Genomic DNA, 27,336 nt, shown 5'->3' on the forward strand with positions numbered 1-27,336 from the left:
CAACACCACCACTACTACTACACCACCACTACTACGACAACACCACTACTACTACACCACCACCACTACTACAACACCACCACTACTAGTACACCACCACTACTACTACTACACCACCACTACTACAACACCACCACTACTACTACAACACCACCACTACTACAACACCACCACTACTACTACACCACCACTACTACTACTACACCACCACTACTACTACTACACCGCCACTACTACTACTACACCACTATTACGACACCATTACTACTACTGCACCACCACTACAACACCACCACTACTACGACACCACCACTACTACTACATCACCACTATTACTACACCACCACTACTACTACACCACTACTACTACTACACCACTATTACGACACCATTACTACTACTACACCACTACTACGACACCACCACTACTACGACACCACCACTACTACGACAACACCACTACTACGACAACACCACTATTACGACACCACCACTACTACTACACCACCACTACTACTACACCACCACTACTACTACACCACCACTACTACTACACCACCACTACTACAACACCACCACTACTACTACACCACCACTACTACTACACCACCACCACTACTACAACACCACCACTACTACTACACCACCACTACTACTACACCACCACATTACGACACCACCACTACTACACCATTACAACTAAACTACTAGTTCCCGTTATGTGGGAGGGCAGGAGTTTAAGGCACACAAATCCATGCTAGCAGGTAATACCTTTCCTCCAGCAGTACCTGGGTTTTAATCCCCTGACCCTAGCCCTCCCCTCCCTCTGGCTATCTCCCTTACTCTCCGTCCAGCAGTACCTGGGTTCTAATCCCCTGACCCTAATTGAATATTGCCAGTAGCTGCAACATGAAAATGTGTTAATATGTTATGGGGGTTTTGCCTCGAATCTTACTGATGTTGTTGTCTTTGATCGACAGCAAGATCCCCCGTCTTTAACGCCATGTTTGAACATGAGATGGAGGAGAGTAAAAAGGTAGGTCTAGTTTTATTTACCTCTTTTATTTGACCCGGAATGACCGTTCCAGAGATTAAAGATACTACCGCTTTACTCCACATAGTGGGCACAGGGATTTCAAACACACTATTGTCCTGTCTCAGAACCGTGTGGACATCAGTGATGTGGAGCCAGACGTGTTTAAGGAGATGATGGGATTCATCTACACAGGGAAAGCTCCCAACCTGGAGAAGATGGCCGACAACCTGCTGGCAGCTGCTGACAAAGTAAGTCATAGTCATAAGAAATTATCTGCCTGTTTCAAATGCTGTGTCAGAGCTTGAATTACGTGAGGACACTGTAACCCTACGCTCTGTGCCGTGCTTCTTTCCCACTACCCTGTACTGCTATGGGGAGATCATGTAACCCTACAATTATCTTGTCTCTCACTACTACTGTTATGGGGAGATGGTGTATTTGTATTTATTAGGGATCCCCATTAGCTACTCTTCCTGGGGTTTATTAGGTATCCCCATTAACTTCTCTTCCTGGGGTTTATTAGGGATCCCCATTAGCTACTCTTCCTGGGGTTTATTAGGGATCCCCATTAGCTATTCTTCCTGGGGTTTATTAGGGATCCCTATTAGCTTCTCTTCCTGGGGTTTATTAGGGATCCCCATTAGCTATAAAACAACAGATAAAACAGTGAAGTGTTTGTTCTGAATGAGCTAAAGATAAAACAGTACATCATATAACATCCCTACACCCCCACATATACACAACATGTTCAGTACCCCCACATATCCACAACATGTTCAATACCACCACATATCCACAACATGTTCAATACCCCCACATATCCACATCACAACATGTTCAATACCAACATGTTCCATACCACCACATATCCACAACATGTTCAATACCACCACATATCCACAACATGTTCAATACCACCACATATCCACAACATGTTCAATATCACCACATATCCACAACATGTTCAATACCTCCACATATCCACAACATGTTCAATACCAGCACATATCCACATCACAACATGTTCAATACCACCACATATCCACAACACATGTTCAATACCCACAACATGTTCAATACCACCACATATCCACAACACAACATGTTCAATACCCCCACATATCCACATCACAACATGTTCAATACCACCAAATATCCACAACACAACATGTTTAATACCCCCACATATCCACATCACAACATGTTCAATACCTCCACATATCCACAACATGTTCAATACTACCACATATCCACAACATGTTCAATACCTCCACATATCCACAACATGTTCAATACCACCACATATCCACAACATGTTCAATACCCCCACATATCCACAACACAACATGTTCAATACCACCACATATGCACAACACAACATGTTCAATACCTCCACATACCCACAACATGTTCAATAGCTCCACATACCCACAACATGTTCAATACCACCACATATCCACAACATGTTCAATACCCCCACATGTCCACAACATGTTCAATACCACAACATATCCACAAGATGTTCAATGCCTCCACATATCCACAACATGTTCAATACCTCCACATATCCACAACACGTTCAATACCACCACATATCCACAACATGTTCAATACCTCCACATATCCACAACACAACATGTTCAATACCACCACATATCCACAACACAACATGTTTAATACCACAACATATCCACAAGATGTTCAATACCACCACATATCCACAACACGTCAATACCACCACATATCCACAACATGTTCAATACCACCACATATCCACAACATGTTCAATACCACCACATATCCACAACATGTTCAATACCACCAAATATCCACATCACAACATGTTCAATACCACCAAATATCCACAACACGACATGTTTAATACCCCCACATATCCACATCACAACATGTTGTGGATATGTGCAGGTATTGAACATGTTCAATACTACCACATATCCACAACATGTTCAATACCCCCACATATCCACAACACAACATGTTCAATACCACCACATATCCACAACATGTTCAATACCACCACATATCCACAACATGTTCAATACCTCCATATATCCACAACATGTTCAATACCACCACATATCCACAACATGTTCAATGCCACCACATATCCACAACACAATATGTTAAATACCACCACATATGCACGACACAACATGTTCAATACCTCCACATACCCACAACATGTTCAATACCCCCACATATCCACAACACAACATGTTCAATACCACCACATATCCACAACATGTTCAATACCTCCACATATCCCCAACATGTTCAATACCACCACATATCCACAACATGTTCAATACCACCACATATCCACAACACAACATGTTCAATACCACCACATATGCACAACACAACATGTTCAATACCTCCACAAACCCACAACATGTTCAATAGCTCCACATACCCACAACATGTTCAATACCACCACATATCCACAACATGTTCAATACCCCCACATCTCCACAACATGTTCAATACCCCCACATCTCCACAACATGTTCAATACCTCCACATATCCACAGCATGTTCAATGCCTCCACATATCCACAACATGTTCAATACCTCCACATATCCACAACATGTTCAATACCACCACATATCCACAACATGTTCAATACCTCCACATATCCACAACACATGTTCAATACCACCAAATATCCACAACACAACATGTTTAATACCCCCACATATCCACATCACAACATGTTGTGGATATGTGCAGGTATTGAACATGTTCAATACTACCACATATCCACAACATGTTCAATACCCCCACATATCCACAACACAACATGTTCAATACCACCACATATCCACAACATGTTCAATACCACCACATATCCACAACATGTTCAATACCTCCATATATCCACAACATGTTCAATACCACCACATATCCACAACATGTTCAATGCCACCACATATCCACAACACAACATGTTAAATACCACCACATATGCACGACACAACATGTTCAATACCTCCACATACCCACAACATGTTCAATACCCCCACATATCCACAACACAACATGTTCAATACCACCACATATCCACAACATGTTCAATACCTCCACATATCCCCAACATGTTCAATACCACCACATATCCACAACATGTTCAATACCACCACATATCCACAACACAACATGTTCAATACCACCACATATGCACAACACAACATGTTCAATACCTCCACAAACCCACAACATGTTCAATAGCTCCACATACCCACAACATGTTCAATACCACCACATATCCACAACATGTTCAATACCCCCACATCTCCACAACATGTTCAATACCCCCACATCTCCACAACATGTTCAATACCTCCACATATCCACAGCATGTTCAATGCCTCCACATATCCACAACATGTTCAATACCTCCACATATCCACAACATGTTCAATACCACCACATATCCACAACATGTTCAATACCTCCACATATCCACAACACAACATGTTCAATACCACCACATATCCACAACACAATATGTTTAATACCACAACATATCCACAAGATGTTCAATACCACCACATATCCACAACACGTCAATACCACCACATATCCACAACATGTTCAATACCACCACATATCCACAACATGTTCAATACCACCACATATCCACAACATGTTCAATACCACCAAATATCCACATCACAACATGTTCAATACCACCAAATATCCACAACACAACATGTTTAATACCCCCACATATCCACATCACAACATGTTGTGGATATGTGCAGGTATTGAACATGTTCAATACTACCACATATCCACAACATGTTCAATACCCCCACATATCCACAACACAACATGTTCAATACCACCACATATCCACAACATGTTCAATACCACCACATATCCACAACATGTTCAATACCTCCATATAGCCACAACATGTTCAATACCACCACATATCCACAACATGTTCAATGCCACCACATATCCACAACACAAAATGTTCAATACCACCACATATGCACAACACAACATGTTCAATACCTCCACATACCCACAACATGTTCAATACCCCCACATATCCACAACACAACATGTTCAATACCACCACATATCCACAACATGTTCAATACCTCCACATATCCCCAACATGTTCAATACCACCACATATCCACAACATGTTCAATACCACCACATATCCACAACACAACATGTTCAATACCACCACATATGCACAACACAACATGTTCAATACCACCACATATCCACAACATGTTTAATACCTCCACATTCCCACAACATGTTCAATAGCTCCACATATCCACAACATGTTCAATACCACCACATATCCACAACATGTTCAATACCTCCACATATCCACAACACAACATGTTCAATACCACCACATATCCACAACATGTTTAATACCACCACATATCCACAACATGTTCAATACCTCCACATATCCACAACATGGTCAATACCACCACATATCCACAACATGTTCAATACCCCCACATATCCACAACACAACATGTTCAATACCACCACATATCCACAACATGTTTAATACCACCACATATCCACAACATGTTCAATACCTCCACATATCCACAACATGTTCAATACCACCACATATCCACAACATGTTCAATACCACCACATATCCACAACACAACATGTTCAATACCACCACATATGCACAACACAACATGTTCAATACCTCCACATACCCACAACATGTTCAATAGCTCCACATACCCACAACATGTTCAATACCACCACATATCCACAACATGTTCAATACCCCCACATCTCCACAACATGTTCAATACCACCACATATCCACAACATGTTCAATACCTCCACATATCCACAACATGTTCAATACCAGCACATATCCACATCACAACATGTTCAATACCACCACATATCCACAACACATGTTCAATACCCACAACATGTTCAATACCACCACATATCCACAACACAACATGTTCAATACCCCCACATATCCACATCACAACATGTTCAATACCACCAAATATCCACAACACAACATGTTTAATACCCCCACATATCCACATCACAACATGTTCAATACCTCCACATATCCACAACATGTTCAATACTACCACATATCCACAACATGTTCAATACCTCCACATATCCACAACATGTTCAATACCACCACATATCCACAACATGTTCAATACCCCCACATATCCACAACACAACATGTTCAATACCACCACATATGCACAACACAACATGTTCAATACCTCCACATACCCACAACATGTTCAATAGCTCCACATACCCACAACATGTTCAATACCACCACATATCCACAACATGTTCAATACCCCCACATGTCCACAACATGTTCAATACCACAACATATCCACAAGATGTTCAATGCCTCCACATATCCACAACATGTTCAATACCTCCACATATCCACAACACGTTCAATACCACCACATATCCACAACATGTTCAATACCTCCACATATCCACAACACAACATGTTCAATACCACCACATATCCACAACACAACATGTTTAATACCACAACATATCCACAAGATGTTCAATACCACCACATATCCACAACACGTCAATACCACCACATATCCACAACATGTTCAATACCACCACATATCCACAACATGTTCAATACCACCACATATCCACAACATGTTCAATACCACCAAATATCCACATCACAACATGTTCAATACCACCAAATATCCACAACACGACATGTTTAATACCCCCACATATCCACATCACAACATGTTGTGGATATGTGCAGGTATTGAACATGTTCAATACTACCACATATCCACAACATGTTCAATACCCCCACATATCCACAACACAACATGTTCAATACCACCACATATCCACAACATGTTCAATACCACCACATATCCACAACATGTTCAATACCTCCATATATCCACAACATGTTCAATACCACCACATATCCACAACATGTTCAATGCCACCACATATCCACAACACAATATGTTAAATACCACCACATATGCACGACACAACATGTTCAATACCTCCACATACCCACAACATGTTCAATACCCCCACATATCCACAACACAACATGTTCAATACCACCACATATCCACAACATGTTCAATACCTCCACATATCCCCAACATGTTCAATACCACCACATATCCACAACATGTTCAATACCACCACATATCCACAACACAACATGTTCAATACCACCACATATGCACAACACAACATGTTCAATACCTCCACAAACCCACAACATGTTCAATAGCTCCACATACCCACAACATGTTCAATACCACCACATATCCACAACATGTTCAATACCCCCACATCTCCACAACATGTTCAATACCCCCACATCTCCACAACATGTTCAATACCTCCACATATCCACAGCATGTTCAATGCCTCCACATATCCACAACATGTTCAATACCTCCACATATCCACAACATGTTCAATACCACCACATATCCACAACATGTTCAATACCTCCACATATCCACAACACATGTTCAATACCACCAAATATCCACAACACAACATGTTTAATACCCCCACATATCCACATCACAACATGTTGTGGATATGTGCAGGTATTGAACATGTTCAATACTACCACATATCCACAACATGTTCAATACCCCCACATATCCACAACACAACATGTTCAATACCACCACATATCCACAACATGTTCAATACCACCACATATCCACAACATGTTCAATACCTCCATATATCCACAACATGTTCAATACCACCACATATCCACAACATGTTCAATGCCACCACATATCCACAACACAACATGTTAAATACCACCACATATGCACGACACAACATGTTCAATACCTCCACATACCCACAACATGTTCAATACCCCCACATATCCACAACACAACATGTTCAATACCACCACATATCCACAACATGTTCAATACCTCCACATATCCCCAACATGTTCAATACCACCACATATCCACAACATGTTCAATACCACCACATATCCACAACACAACATGTTCAATACCACCACATATGCACAACACAACATGTTCAATACCTCCACAAACCCACAACATGTTCAATAGCTCCACATACCCACAACATGTTCAATACCACCACATATCCACAACATGTTCAATACCCCCACATCTCCACAACATGTTCAATACCCCCACATCTCCACAACATGTTCAATACCTCCACATATCCACAGCATGTTCAATGCCTCCACATATCCACAACATGTTCAATACCTCCACATATCCACAACATGTTCAATACCACCACATATCCACAACATGTTCAATACCTCCACATATCCACAACATGTTCAATACCACCACATATCCACAACATGTTCAATACCACCACATATCCACAACATGTTCAATACCTCCACATATCCCCAACATGTTCAATACCACCACATATCCACAACATGTTCAATACCACCACATATCCACAACACAACATGTTCAATACCACCACATATGCACAACACAACATGTTCAATACCTCCACAAACCCACAACATGTTCAATAGCTCCACATACCCACAACATGTTCAATACCACCACATATCCACAACATGTTCAATACCCCCACATCTCCACAACATGTTCAATACCCCCACATCTCCACAACATGTTCAATACCTCCACATATCCACAGCATGTTCAATGCCTCCACATATCCACAACATGTTCAATACCTCCACATATCCACAACATGTTCAATACCACCACATATCCACAACATGTTCAATACCTCCACATATCCACAACATGTTCAATACCACCACATATCCACAACATGTTCAATACCTCCACATATCCACAACACAACATGTTCAATACCACCACATATCCACAACACAATATGTTTAATACCACAACATATCCACAAGATGTTCAATACCACCACATATCCACAACACGTCAATACCACCACATATCCACAACATGTTCAATACCACCACATATCCACAACATGTTCAATACCACCACATATCCACAACATGTTCAATACCACCAAATATCCACATCACAACATGTTCAATACCACCAAATATCCACAACACAACATGTTTAATACCCCCACATATCCACATCACAACATGTTGTGGATATGTGCAGGTATTGAACATGTTCAATACTACCACATATCCACAACATGTTCAATACCCCCACATATCCACAACACAACATGTTCAATACCACCACATATCCACAACATGTTCAATACCACCACATATCCACAACATGTTCAATACCTCCATATAGCCACAACATGTTCAATACCACCACATATCCACAACATGTTCAATGCCACCACATATCCACAACACAAAATGTTCAATACCACCACATATGCACAACACAACATGTTCAATACCTCCACATACCCACAACATGTTCAATACCCCCACATATCCACAACACAACATGTTCAATACCACCACATATCCACAACATGTTCAATACCTCCACATATCCCCAACATGTTCAATACCACCACATATCCACAACATGTTCAATACCACCACATATCCACAACACAACATGTTCAATACCACCACATATGCACAACACAACATGTTCAATACCACCACATATCCACAACATGTTTAATACCTCCACATTCCCACAACATGTTCAATAGCTCCACATATCCACAACATGTTCAATACCACCACATATCCACAACATGTTCAATACCTCCACATATCCACAACACAACATGTTCAATACCACCACATATCCACAACATGTTTAATACCACCACATATCCACAACATGTTCAATACCTCCACATATCCACAACATGGTCAATACCACCACATATCCACAACATGTTCAATACCCCCACATATCCACAACACAACATGTTCAATACCACCACATATCCACAACATGTTTAATACCACCACATATCCACAACATGTTCAATACCTCCACATATCCACAACATGTTCAATACCACCACATATCCACAACATGTTCAATACCACCACATATCCACAACACAACATGTTCAATACCACCACATATGCACAACACAACATGTTCAATACCTCCACATACCCACAACATGTTCAATAGCTCCACATACCCACAACATGTTCAATACCACCACATATCCACAACATGTTCAATACCCCCACATCTCCACAACATGTTCAATACCACCACATATCCACAACATGTTCAATACCACCAAATATCCACATCACAACATGTTCAATACCACCAAATATCCACAACACAACATGTTTAATACCCCCACATATCCACATCACAACATGTTATGGATATGTAAAGGTATTGAACATGTTCAATACTACCACATATCCACAACACAACATGTTCAATACCACCACATATCCACAACATGTTCAATACCACCACATATCCACAACATGTTCCATACCTCCATATATCCACATGTTCAATACCACCACATATCCACAACATGTTCAATACCACCACATATCCACAACATGTTCAATACCTCCGTATATCCACAACATGTTCAATACCACCACATATCCACAACATGTTCAATGCCACCACATATCCACAACACAACATGTTCAATACCACCACATATGCACAACACAACATGTTCAATACCTCCACATATCCACAACATGTTCAATACCCCCACATATCCACAACACAACATGTTCAATACCACCACATATCCACAACATGTTCAATACCTCCACATATCCCCAACATGTTCAATACCACCACATATCCACAACATGTTCAATACCACCACATATCCACAACACAACATGTTCAATACCACCACATATGCACAACACAACATGTTCAATACCTCCACAAACCCACAACATGTTCAATAGCTCCACATACCCACAACATGTTCAATACCACCGCATATCCACAACATGTTCAATACCCCCACATCTCCACAACATGTTCAATACCCCCACATCTCCACAACATGTTCGATACCTCCACATATCCACAACATGTTCAATGCCTCCACATATCCACAACATGTTCAATACCTCCACATATCCACAACATGTTCAATACCACCACATATCCACAACATGTTCAATACCTCCACATATCCACAACACAACATGTTCAATACCACCACATATGCACAACACAACATGTTCAATACCTCCACATACCCACAACATGTTCAATACCCCCACATATCCACAACACAACATGTTCAATACCACCACATATCCACAACATGTTCAATACCTCCACATATCCCCAACATGTTCAATACCACCACATATCCACAACATGTTCAATACCACCACATATCCACAACACAACATGTTCAATACCACCACATATGCACAACACAACATGTTCAATACCTCCACAAACCCACAACATGTTCAATAGCTCCACATACCCACAACATGTTCAATACCACCGCATATCCACAACATGTTCAATACCCCCACATCTCCACAACATGTTCAATACCCCCACATCTCCACAACATGTTCGATACCTCCACATATCCACAACATGTTCAATGCCTCCACATATCCACAACATGTTCAATACCTCCACATATCCACAACATGTTCAATACCACCACATATCCACAACATGTTCAATACCTCCACATATCCACAACACAACATGTTCAATACCACCACATATCCACAACACAACATGTTCAATACTACCACATATCCACAACATGTTCAATACCCCCACATGTCCACAACACAACATGTTCAATACCACCACATATCCACAACATGTTTAATACCACCACATATCCACAACATGTTCAATACCTCCACATATCCACAACATGTTCAATACCACCACATATCCACAACATGTTCAATACCTCCACATATCCCCAACATGTTCAATACCACCACATATCCACAACATGTTCAATACCACCACATATCCACAACACAACATGTTCAATACCCCCACATATCCACAACACAACATGTTCAATACCACCACATATCCACAACATGTTTAATACCACCACATATCCACAACATGTTCAATACCTCCACATATCCACAACATGTTCAATACCACCACATATCCACAACATGTTCAATACCTCCACATATCCCCAACATGTTCAATACCACCACATATCCACAACATGTTCAATACCACCACATAATCACAACACAACATGTTCAATACCACCACATATGCACAACACAACATGTTCAATACCTCCACATACCCACAACATGTTCAATACCACCACATATCCACATCACAACATGTTGTGGATATGTGCAGTTATTGTTCAATACCTCCACATTCCCACAACATGTTCAATAGCTCCACATATCCACAACATGTTCAATACCTCCACATATCCACAACACAACATGTTCAATACCACCACATATCCACAACACAACATGTTCAATACCCCCACATCTCCACAACATGTTCAATACCCCCACATCTCCACAACATGTTCAATACCTCCACATATCCACAACATGTTCAATACCACCACATATCCACAACATGTTCAATACCTCCACATATCCACAACACATGTTCAATACCACCACATATCCACAACACAACATGTTCAATACCACCACATATCCATAACATAATCAATACCACCACATGTCCACAACACAACATGTTCAATACCACCACATATCCACAACACAACATGATCAATACCACCACATATCCACATCACAACATGTTGTGGATATGTGCAGGTATTGTTCAATACCTCCACATTCCCACAACATGTTCAATAGCTCCACATATCCACAACATGTTCAATACCACCACATATCCACAACATGTTCAATACCGCCACATATCCACAACACAACATGTTCAATACCACCACATATCCACAACATGTTTAATACCACCACATATCCACAACATGTTCAATACCTCCACATATCCACAACATGGTCAATACCACCACATATCCACAACATGTTCAATACCCCCACATATCCACAACACAACATGTTCAATACCACCACATATCCACAACATGTTTAATACCACCACATATCCACAACATGTTCAATACCTCCACATATCCACAACATGTTCAATACCACCACATATCCACAACATGTTCAATACCACCACATATCCACAATACAACATGTTCAATACCACCACATATGCACAACACAACATGTTCAATACCTCCACATACCCACATGTTCAATAGCTCCACATACCCACAACATGTTCAATACCACCACATATCCACAACATGTTCAATACCCCCACATCTCCACAACATGTTCAATACCACCACATATCCACAACATGTTCAATACCACCAAATATCCACATCACAACATGTTCAATACCACCAAATATCCACAACACAACATGTTTAATACCCCCACATATCCACATCACAACATGTTATGGATATGTACAGGTATTGAACATGTTCAATACTACCACATATCCACAACATGTTCAACACCCCCACATATCCACAACACAACATGTTCAATACCACCACATATCCACAACATGTTCAATACCACCACATATCCACAACATGTTCCATACCACCACATATCCACAACACAACATGTTCAATACCTCCACATACCCACAACATGTTCAATACCCCCACATATCCACAACACAACATGTTCAATACCACCACATATCCACAACATGTTCAATACCTCCACATATCCCCAACATGTTCAATACCACCACATATCCACAACATGTTCAATACCACCACATATCCACAACACAACATGTTCAATACCACCACATATGCACAACACAACATGTTCAATACCTCCACAAACCCACAACATGTTCAATAGCTCCACATACCCACAACATGTTCAATACCACCGCATATCCACAACATGTCCAATACCACCACATATCCACAACATGTTCAATACCCCCACATCTCCACAACATGTTCAATACCCCCACATCTCCACAACATGTTCAATACCACCACATATCCACAACACAACATGTTCAATACCACCACATATGCACAACACAACATGTTCAATACCACCACATATCCATAACATAATCAATACCACCACATGTCCACAACACAACATGTTCAATACCACCACATATCCACAACACAACATGATCAATACCACCACATATCCACATCACAACATGTTGTGGATATGTGCAGGTATTGTTCAATACCTCCACATTCCCACAACATGTTCAATAGCTCCAAATATCCACAACATGTTCAATACCACCACATATCCACAACATGTTCAATACCTCCACATATCCACAACACAACATGTTCAATACCACCACATATCCACAACACAACATGTTCAATACCACCACATATCCATAACATAATCAATACCACCACATATCCACATCACAACATGTTGTGGATATGTGCAGGTATTGAACATGTTCAATACTACCACCTATCCACAACATGTTCAATACCCCCACATATCCACAACACAACATGTTCAATACCACCACATATCCACAACATGTTTAATACCACCACATATCCACAACATGTTCAATACCTCCACATATCCACAACATGTTCAATACCACCACATATCCACAACATGTTCAATACCACCACATATGCACAACACAACATGTTCAATACCTCCACATACCCACAACATGTTCAATAGCTCCACATACCCACAACATGTTCAATACCACCACATATCCACAACATGTTCAATACCCCCACATCTCCACAACATGTTCAATACCACCACATATCCACAACATGTTCAATACCACCAAATATCCACATCACAACATGTTCAATACCACCACATATCCACATCACAACATGTTGTGGATATGTGCAGGTATTGAACATGTTCAATACTACCACGTATCCACAACATGTTCAATACCCCCACATATCCACAACACAACATGTTCAATACCACCACATATCCACAACATGTTCAATACCACCACATATCCATAACATGTTCCATACCTCCATATATCCACATGTTCAATACCACCACATATCCACAACATGTTCAATGCCACCACATATCCACAACACAACATGTTCAATACCACCACATATGCACAACACAACACGTTCAATACCTCCACATACCCACAACATGTTCAATACCCCCACATATCCACAACACAACATGTTCAATACCACCACATATCCACAACATGTTCAATACCTCCACATATCCCCAACATGTTCAATACCACCACATATCCACAACATGATCAATACCACCACATATCCACATCACAACATGTTGTGGATATGTGCAGGTATTGTTCAATACCTCCACATTCCCACAACATGTTCAATAGCTCCACATATCCACAACATGTTCAATACCACCACATATCCACAACATGTTCAATACCTCCACATATCCACAACACAACATGTTCAATACCACCACATATCCACAACATGTTTAATACCACCACATATCCACAACATGTTCAATACCTCCACATATCCACAACATGGTCAATACCACCACATATCCACAACATGTTCAATACCCCCACATATCCACAACACAACATGTTCAATACCACCACATATCCACAACATGTTTAATACCACCACATATCCACAACATGTTCAATACCTCCACATATCCACAACATGTTCAATACCACCACATATCCACAACATGTTCAATACCACCACATATCCACAATACAACATGTTCAATACCACCACATATGCACAACACAACATGTTCAATACCTCCACATACCCACATGTTCAATAGCTCCACATACCCACAACATGTTCAATACCACCACATATCCACAACATGTTCAATACCCCCACATCTCCACAACATGTTCAATACCACCACATATCCACAACATGTTCAATACCACCAAATATCCACATCACAACATGTTCAATACCACCAAATATCCACAACACAACATGTTTAATACCCCCACATATCCACATCACAACATGTTATGGATATGTACAGGTATTGAACATGTTCAATACTACCACATATCCACAACATGTTCAACACCCCCACATATCCACAACACAACATGTTCAATACCACCACATATCCACAACATGTTCAATACCACCACATATCCACAACATGTTCCATACCACCACATATCCACAACACAACATGTTCAATACCTCCACATACCCACAACATGTTCAATACCCCCACATATCCACAACACAACATGTTCAATACCACCACATATCCACAACATGTTCAATACCTCCACATATCCCCAACATGTTCAATACCACCACATATCCACAACATGTTCAATACCACCACATATCCACAACACAACATGTTCAATACCACCACATATGCACAACACAACATGTTCAATACCTCCACAAACCCACAACATGTTCAATAGCTCCACATACCCACAACATGTTCAATACCACCGCATATCCACAACATGTCCAATACCACCACATATCCACAACATGTTCAATACCCCCACATCTCCACAACATGTTCAATACCCCCACATCTCCACAACATGTTCAATACCACCACATATCCACAACACAACATGTTCAATACCACCACATATGCACAACACAACATGTTCAATACCACCACATATCCATAACATAATCAATACCACCACATGTCCACAACACAACATGTTCAATACCACCACATATCCACAACACAACATGATCAATACCACCACATATCCACATCACAACATGTTGTGGATATGTGCAGGTATTGTTCAATACCTCCACATTCCCACAACATGTTCAATAGCTCCAAATATCCACAACATGTTCAATACCACCACATATCCACAACATGTTCAATACCTCCACATATCCACAACACAACATGTTCAATACCACCACATATCCACAACACAACATGTTCAATACCACCACATATCCATAACATAATCAATACCACCACATATCCACATCACAACATGTTGTGGATATGTGCAGGTATTGAACATGTTCAATACTACCACCTATCCACAACATGTTCAATACCCCCACATATCCACAACACAACATGTTCAATACCACCACATATCCACAACATGTTTAATACCACCACATATCCACAACATGTTCAATACCTCCACATATCCACAACATGTTCAATACCACCACATATCCACAACATGTTCAATACCACCACATATGCACAACACAACATGTTCAATACCTCCACATACCCACAACATGTTCAATAGCTCCACATACCCACAACATGTTCAATACCACCACATATCCACAACATGTTCAATACCCCCACATCTCCACAACATGTTCAATACCACCACATATCCACAACATGTTCAATACCACCAAATATCCACATCACAACATGTTCAATACCACCACATATCCACATCACAACATGTTGTGGATATGTGCAGGTATTGAACATGTTCAATACTACCACGTATCCACAACATGTTCAATACCCCCACATATCCACAACACAACATGTTCAATACCACCACATATCCACAACATGTTCAATACCACCACATATCCATAACATGTTCCATACCTCCATATATCCACATGTTCAATACCACCACATATCCACAACATGTTCAATGCCACCACATATCCACAACACAACATGTTCAATACCACCACATATGCACAACACAACACGTTCAATACCTCCACATACCCACAACATGTTCAATACCCCCACATATCCACAACACAACATGTTCAATACCACCACATATCCACAACATGTTCAATACCTCCACATATCCCCAACATGTTCAATACCACCACATATCCACAACATGTTCAATACCACCACATATCCACAACACAACATGTTCAATACCACCACATATGCACAACACAACATGTTCAATACCTCCACAAACCCACAACATGTTCAATAGCTCCACATACCCACAACATGTCCAATACCACCACATATCCACAACATGTTCAATACCCCCACATCTCCACAACATGTTCAATACCCCCACATCTCCACAACATGTTCAATACCACCACATATCCACAACATGTTCAATGCCTCCACATATCCACAACATGTTCAATACCTCCACATATCCACAACATGTTCAATACCACCACATATCCACAACATGTTCAATACCTCCACATATCCACAACACAACATGTTCAATACCACCACATATCCACAACACGTCAATACCACCACATATCCACAACATGTTCAATACCACCACATATCCACAACATGTTCAATACCACCACATATCCACAACATGTTCAATACCACCAAATATCCACATCACAACATGTTCAATACCACCAAATATCCACATCACAACATGTTGTGGATATGTGCAGGTATTGAACATGTTCAATACTACCACATATCCACAACATGTTCAATACCCCCACATATCCACAACACAACATGTTCAATACCCCCACATATCCACAACATGTTCAATACCACCACATATCCACAACATGTTCAATACCTCCATATATCCACAACATGTTCAATACCACCTCATATCCACAACATGTTCAATGCCACCACATATCCACAACACAACATGTTCAATACCACCACATATGCACAACAGAACATGTTCAATACCTCCACATACCCACAACATGTTCAATACCCCCACATATCCACAACACAACATGTTCAATACCACCACATATCCACAACATGTTCAATACCACCACATATCCACAACATGTTCAATACCTCCACATATCCCCAACATGTTCAATACCACCACATATCCACAACATGTTCAATACCACCACATATCCACAACACAACATGTTCAATACCACCACATATGCACAACACAACATGTTCAATACCTCCACAAACCCACAACATGTTCAATACCCCCACATCTCCACAACATGTTCAATACCCCCACATCTCAACATGTTCAATACCTCCACATATCCACAACATGTTCAATGCCTCCACATATCCACAACATGTTCAATACCTCCACATATCCACAACATGTTCAATACCACCACATATCCACAACATGTTCAATACCTCCACATATCCACAACACAACATGTTCAATACCACCACATATCCACAACACAACATGTTCAATACCACCACATATCCATAACATAATCAATACCACCACATATCCACAACACAACATGTTCAATACCACCACATATCCACAACACAACATGTTCAATACCACCACATATCCACATCACAACATGTTGTGGATATGTGCAGGTATTGTTCAATACCTCCACATTCCCACAACATGTTCAATAGCTCCACATATCCACAACATGTTCAATACCACCACATATCCACAGCATGTTCAATACCTCCACATATCCACAACGCAACATGTTCGATACCACCACATATCCACAACACAACATGTTCAATACCACCACATATCCATAACATAATCAATACCACCACATATCCACATCACAACATGTTGTGGATATGTGCAGGTATTGAACATGTTCAATACTACCACATATCCACAACATGTTCAATACCCCCACATATCCACAACACAACATGTTCAATACCACCACATATCCACAACATGTTTAATACCACCACATATCCACAACATGTTCAATACCTCCACATATCCACAACATGTTCAATACCGCCACATATCCACAACATGTTCAATACCTCCACATATCCCCAACATGTTCAATACCACCACATATCCACAACATGTTCAATACCACCACATATCCACAACACAACATGTTCAATACCACCACATATGCACAACACAACATGTTCAATACCTCCACATACCCACAACATGTTCAATACCACCACATATCCACATCACAACATGTTGTGGATATGTGCAGGTATTGTTCAATACCTCCACATTCCCACAGCATGTTCAATACCACCACATATCCACATCACAACATGTTGTGGATATGTGCAGGTATTGTTCAATAGCTCCACATATCCACAACATGTTCAATACCTCCACATATCCACAACGCAACATGTTCAATACCACCACATATCCACAACACAACATGTTCAATACCACCACATATCCACATCACAACATGTTGTGGATATGTGCAGGTATTGAACATGTTCAATACTACCACATATCCACAACATGTTCAATACCCCCACATATCCACAACACAACATGTTCAATACCACCACATATCCACAACATGTTTAATACCACCACATATCCACAACATGTTCAATACCTCCACATATCCACAACATGTTCAATACCACCACATATCCACAACATGTTCAATACCTCCACATATCCCCAACATGTTCAATACCACCACATATCCACAACATTTTCAATACCACCACATATCCACAACACATGTTCAATACCACCACATATGCACAACACAACATGTTCAATACCTCCACATACCCACAACATGTTCAATACCACCACATATCCACATCACAACATGTTGTGGATATGTGCAGGTATTGTTCAATACCTCCACATTCCCACAACATGTTCAATAGCTCCACATATCCACAACATGTTCAATACCTCCACATATCCACAACACAACTTGTTCAATACCACCCCATATCCACAACACAACATGTTCAATACCACCACATATCCATAACATAATCAATACCACCACATATCCACAACATGTTCAATACCACCACATATCCACAACACAACATGTTCAATACCACCACATATGCACAACACAACATGTTCAATACCTCCACATACCCACAACATGTTCAATAGCTCCACATACCCACAACATGTTCAATACCACCACATATCCACAACATGTTCAATACCCCCACATCTCCACAACATGTTCAATACCCCCACATCTCCACAACATGTTCAATACCACCAAATATCCACATCACAACATGTTCAATACCACCACATATCCACATCACAACATGTTGTGGATATGTGCAGGTATTGAACATGTTCAATACTACCACGTATCCACAACATGTTCAATACCCCCACATATCCACAACACAACATGTTCAATACCACCACATATCCACAACATGTTCAATACCACCACATATCCATAACATGTTCCATACCTCCATATATCCACATGTTCAATACCACCACATATCCACAACATGTTCAATGCCACCACATATCCGCAACACAACATGTTCAATACCACCACATATGCACAACACAACACGTTCAATACCTCCACATACCCACAACATGTTCAATACCCCCACATATCCACAACACAACATGTTCAATACCACCACATATCCACAACATGTTCAATACCTCCACATATCCCCAACATGTTCAATACCACCACATATCCACAACATGTTCAATACCACCACATATCCACAACACAACATGTTCAATACCACCACATATGCACAACACAACATGTTCAATACCTCCACAAACCCACAACATGTTCAATAGCTCCACATACCCACAACATGTCCAATACCACCACATATCCACAACATGTTCAATACCTCCACATCTCCACAACATGTTCAATACCCCCACATCTCCACAACATGTTCAATACCACCACATATCCACAACATGTTCAATGCCTCCACATATCCACAACATGTTCAATACCTCCACATATCCACAACATGTTCAATACCACCACATATCCACAACATGTTCAATACCTCCACATATCCACAACACAACATGTTCAATACCACCACATATCCACAACACAACATGTTTAATACCACAACATATCCACAAGATGTTCAATACCACCACATATCCACAACACGTCAATACCACCACATATCCACAACATGTTCAATACCACCACATATCCACAACATGTTCAATACCACCACATATCCACAACATGTTCAATACCACCAAATATCCACATCACAACATGTTCAATACCACCAAATATCCACAACACAACATGTTTAATACCCCCACATATCCACATCACAACATGTTGTGGATATGTGCAGGTATTGAACATGTTCAATACTACCACATATCCACAACATGTTCAATACCCCCACATATCCACAACACAACATGTTCAATACCCCCACATATCCACAACATGTTCAATACCACCACATATCCACAACATGTTCAATACCTCCATATATCCACAACATGTTCAATACCACCTCATATCCACAACATGTTCAATGCCACCACATATCCACAACACAACATGTTCAATACCACCACATATGCACAACACAACATGTTCAATACCTCCACATACCCACAACATGTTCAATACCCCCACATATCCACAACACAACATGTTCAATACCACCACATATCCACAACATGTTCAATACCACCACATATCCACAACATGTTCAATACCTCCACATATCCCCAACATGTTCAATACCACCACATATCCACAACATGTTCAATACCACCACATATCCACAACACAACATGTTCAATACCACCACATATGCACAACACAACATGTTCAATACCTCCACAAACCCACAACATGTTCAATACCCCCACATCTCCACAACATGTTCAATACCCCCACATCTCAACATGTTCAATACCTCCACATATCCACAACATGTTCAATGCCTCCACATATCCACAACATGTTCAATACCTCCACATATCCACAACATGTTCAATACCATCACATATCCACAACATGTTCAATACCTCCACATATCCACAACACAACATGTTCAATACCACCACATATCCACAACACAACATGTTCAATACCACCACATATCCACAACACAACATGTTCAATACCACCACATATCCACAACATGTTCAATACCACCACATATCCACAGCATGTTCAATACCTCCACATATCCACAACGCAACATGTTCAATACCACCACATATCCACAACATGTTCAATACCACCACATATCCACAGCATGTTCAATACCTCCACATATCCACAACGCAACATGTTCAATACCACCACATATCCACAACACAACATGTTCAATACCACCACATATCCATAACATAATCAATACCACCACATATCCACATCACAACATGTTGTGGATATGTGCAGGTATTGAACATGTTCAATACTACCACATATCCACAACATGTTCAATACCCCCACATATCCACAACACAACATGTTCAATACCACCACATATCCACAACATGTTTAATACCACCACATATCCACAACATGTTCAATACCTCCACATATCCACAACATGTTCAATACCGCCACATATCCACAACATGTTCAATACCTCCACATATCCCCAACATGTTCAATACCACCACATATCCACAACATGTTCAATACCACCACATATCCACAACACAACATGTTCAATACCACCACATATGCACAACACAACATGTTCAATACCTCCACATACCCACAACATGTTCAATACCACCACATATCCACATCACAACATGTTGTGGATATGTGCAGGTATTGTTCAATACCTCCACATTCCCACAGCATGTTCAATACCACCACATATCCACATCACAACATGTTGTGGATATGTGCAGGTATTGTTCAATACCTCCACATATCCACAACGCAACATGTTCAATACCACCACATATCCACAACACAACATGTTCAATACCACCACATATCCACAACATGTTCAATACCACCACATATCCACAACATGTTCAATACCTCCACATATCCCCAACATGTTCAATACCACCACATATCCACAACATGTTCAATACCACCACATATCCACAACACAACATGTTCAATACCACCACATATGCACAACACAACATGTTCAATACCTCCACAAACCCACAACATGTTCAATACCCCCACATCTCCACAACATGTTCAATACCCCCACATCTCAACATGTTCAATACCTCCACATATCCACAACATGTTCAATGCCTCCACATATCCACAACATGTTCAATACCTCCACATATCCACAACATGTTCAATACCATCACATATCCACAACATGTTCAATACCTCCACATATCCACAACACAACATGTTCAATACCACCACATATCCACAACACAACATGTTCAATACCACCACATATCCACAACACAACATGTTCAATACCACCACATATCCACAACATGTTCAATACCACCACATATCCACAGCATGTTCAATACCTCCACATATCCACAACGCAACATGTTCAATACCACCACATATCCACAACACAACATGTTCAATACCACCACATATCCATAACATAATCAATACCACCACATATCCACATCACAACATGTTGTGGATATGTGCAGGTATTGAACATGTTCAATACTACCACATATCCACAACATGTTCAATACCCCCACATATCCACAACACAACATGTTCAATACCACCACATATCCACAACATGTTTAATACCACCACATATCCACAACATGTTCAATACCTCCACATATCCACAACATGTTCAATACCGCCACATATCCACAACATGTTCAATACCTCCACATATCCCCAACATGTTCAATACCACCACATATCCACAACATGTTCAATACCACCACATATCCACAACACAACATGTTCAATACCACCACATATGCACAACACAACATGTTCAATACCTCCACATACCCACAACATGTTCAATACCACCACATATCCACATCACAACATGTTGTGGATATGTGCAGGTATTGTTCAATACCTCCACATTCCCACAGCATGTTCAATACCACCACATATCCACATCACAACATGTTGTGGATATGTGCAGGTATTGTTCAATAGCTCCACATATCCACAACATGTTCAATACCTCCACATATCCACAACGCAACATGTTCAATACCACCACATATCCACAACACAACATGTTCAATACCACCACATATCCATAACATAATCAATACCACCACATATCCACATCACAACATGTTGTGGATATGTGCAGGTATTGAACATGTTCAATACTACCACATATCCACAACATGTTCAATACCCCCACATATCCACAACACAACATGTTCAATACCACCACATATCCACAACATGTTTAATACCACCACATATCCACAACATGTTCAATACCTCCACATATCCACAACATGTTCAATACCACCACATATCCACAACATGTTCAATACCTCCACATATCCCCAACATGTTCAATACCACCACATATCCACAACATTTTCAATACCACCACATATCCACAACACAACATGTTCAATACCACCACATATGCACAACACAACATGTTCAATACCTCCACATACCCACAACATGTTCAATACCACCACATATCCATATCACAACATGTTGTGGATATGTGCAGGTATTGTTCAATACCTCCACATTCCCACAACATGTTCAATAGCTCCACATATCCACAACATGTTCAATACCTCCACATATCCACAACGCAACATGTTCAATACCACCACATATCCACAACACAACATGTTCAATACCACCACATATCCATAACATAATCAATACCACCACATATCCACATCACAACATGTTGTGGATATGTGCAGGTATTGAACATGTTCAATACTACCACATATCCACAACATGTTCAATACCCCCACATATCCACAACATGTTCAATAGCTCCACATATCCACAACATGTTCAATACCTCCACATATCCACAACACAACTTGTTCAATACCACCCCATATCCACAACACAACATGTTCAATACTACCACATATCCACAACATGTTCAATACCCCCACATATCCACAACACAACATGTTCAATACCCCCACATCTCCACAACATGTTCAATACCCCCACATCTCCACAACATGTTCAATACCTCCACATATCCACAACATGTTCAATGCCTCCACATATCCACAACATGTTCAATACCTCCACATATCCACAACATGTTCAATACCACCACATATCCACAACATGTTCAATACCTCCACATATCCTCAACACAACATGTTCAATACCACCACATATCCACAACACAACATGTTCAATACCACCACATATCCATAACATAATCAATACCACCACATATCCACAACATGTTCAATACAGCCACATATCCACAACATGTTCAATACCTCCACATATCCCCAACATGTTCAATACCACCACATATCCACAACATGTTCAATACCACCACATATCCACAACACAACATGTTCAATACCACCACATATGCACAACACAACATGTTCAATACCTCCACATACCCACAACATGTTCAATACCACCACATATCCACATGTTCAATACCCCCACATCTCCACAACATGTTCAATACCCCCACATCTCCACAACATGTTCAATACCTCCACAAACCCACAACATGTTCAATAGCTCCACATACCCACAACATGTTCAATACCACCGCATATCCACAACATGTTCAATACCCCCACATCTCCACAACATGTTCAATACCCCCACATCTCCACAACATGTTCAATACCTCCACATATCCACAACATGTTCAATGCCTCCACATATCCACAACATGTTCAATACCTCCACATATCCACAACATGTTCAATACCACCACATATCCACAACATGTTCAATACCTCCACATATCCACAACACAACATGTTCAATACCACCACATATCCACAACACAACATGTTCAATACCACCACATATCCATAACATAATCAATACCACCACATATCCACAACTCAACATGTTCAATACCACCACATATCCTCAACACAACATGTTCAATACCACCACATATGCACAACACAACATGTTCAATACCTCCACATACCCACAACATGTTCAATAGCTCCACATACCCACAACATGTTCAATACCACCACATATCCACAACATGTTCAATACCCCCACATCTCCACAACATGTTCAATAACCCCACATCTCCACAACATGTTCAATACCTCCACATATCCACAACATGTTCAATGCCTCCACATATCCACAACATGTTCAATACCTCCACATATCCACAACATGTTCAATAACACCACATATCCACAACATGTTCAATACCTCCACATATCCACAACACATGTTCAATACCACCACATATCCACAACACAACATGTTCAATACCACCACATATCCATAACATAATCAATACCACCACATATCCACAACACAACACGTCAATACCACCACATATCCACAACATGTTCAATACCACCACATATCCACAACATTTTCAATACCCCCACATATCCACAACACAACATGTTCAATACCACCACATATCCACTACATGTTCAATACCCCCACATATCCACAACACAACATGTTCAATACC

The 27,336-nt window shown here is 40.5% G+C and overlaps 1 protein-coding gene across 2 annotated transcripts in view; it reads left to right on the forward strand.

The window, feature by feature from the left end:
* Positions 1-27,336, forward strand: part of spopla (speckle type BTB/POZ protein like a) — a 110,473-nt gene that overhangs the window by 43,327 nt on the left and 39,810 nt on the right. For both annotated transcript variants that reach the window (XM_036959444.2, XM_036959443.2), the window contains exons 7-8: positions 981-1,036; positions 1,162-1,284. In XM_036959444.2, the coding sequence (XP_036815339.1) occupies positions 981-1,036; positions 1,162-1,284 (179 nt within the window). The remainder of the gene's footprint in view (positions 1-980; positions 1,037-1,161; positions 1,285-27,336) is intronic.

The sequence above is a fragment of the Oncorhynchus mykiss genome, chromosome 22, assembly GCF_057628025.1.
Source record: "Oncorhynchus mykiss isolate SJ-2025 chromosome 22, ASM5762802v1, whole genome shotgun sequence".
Classification (NCBI taxonomy): Eukaryota; Metazoa; Chordata; class Actinopteri; order Salmoniformes; family Salmonidae; genus Oncorhynchus; species Oncorhynchus mykiss.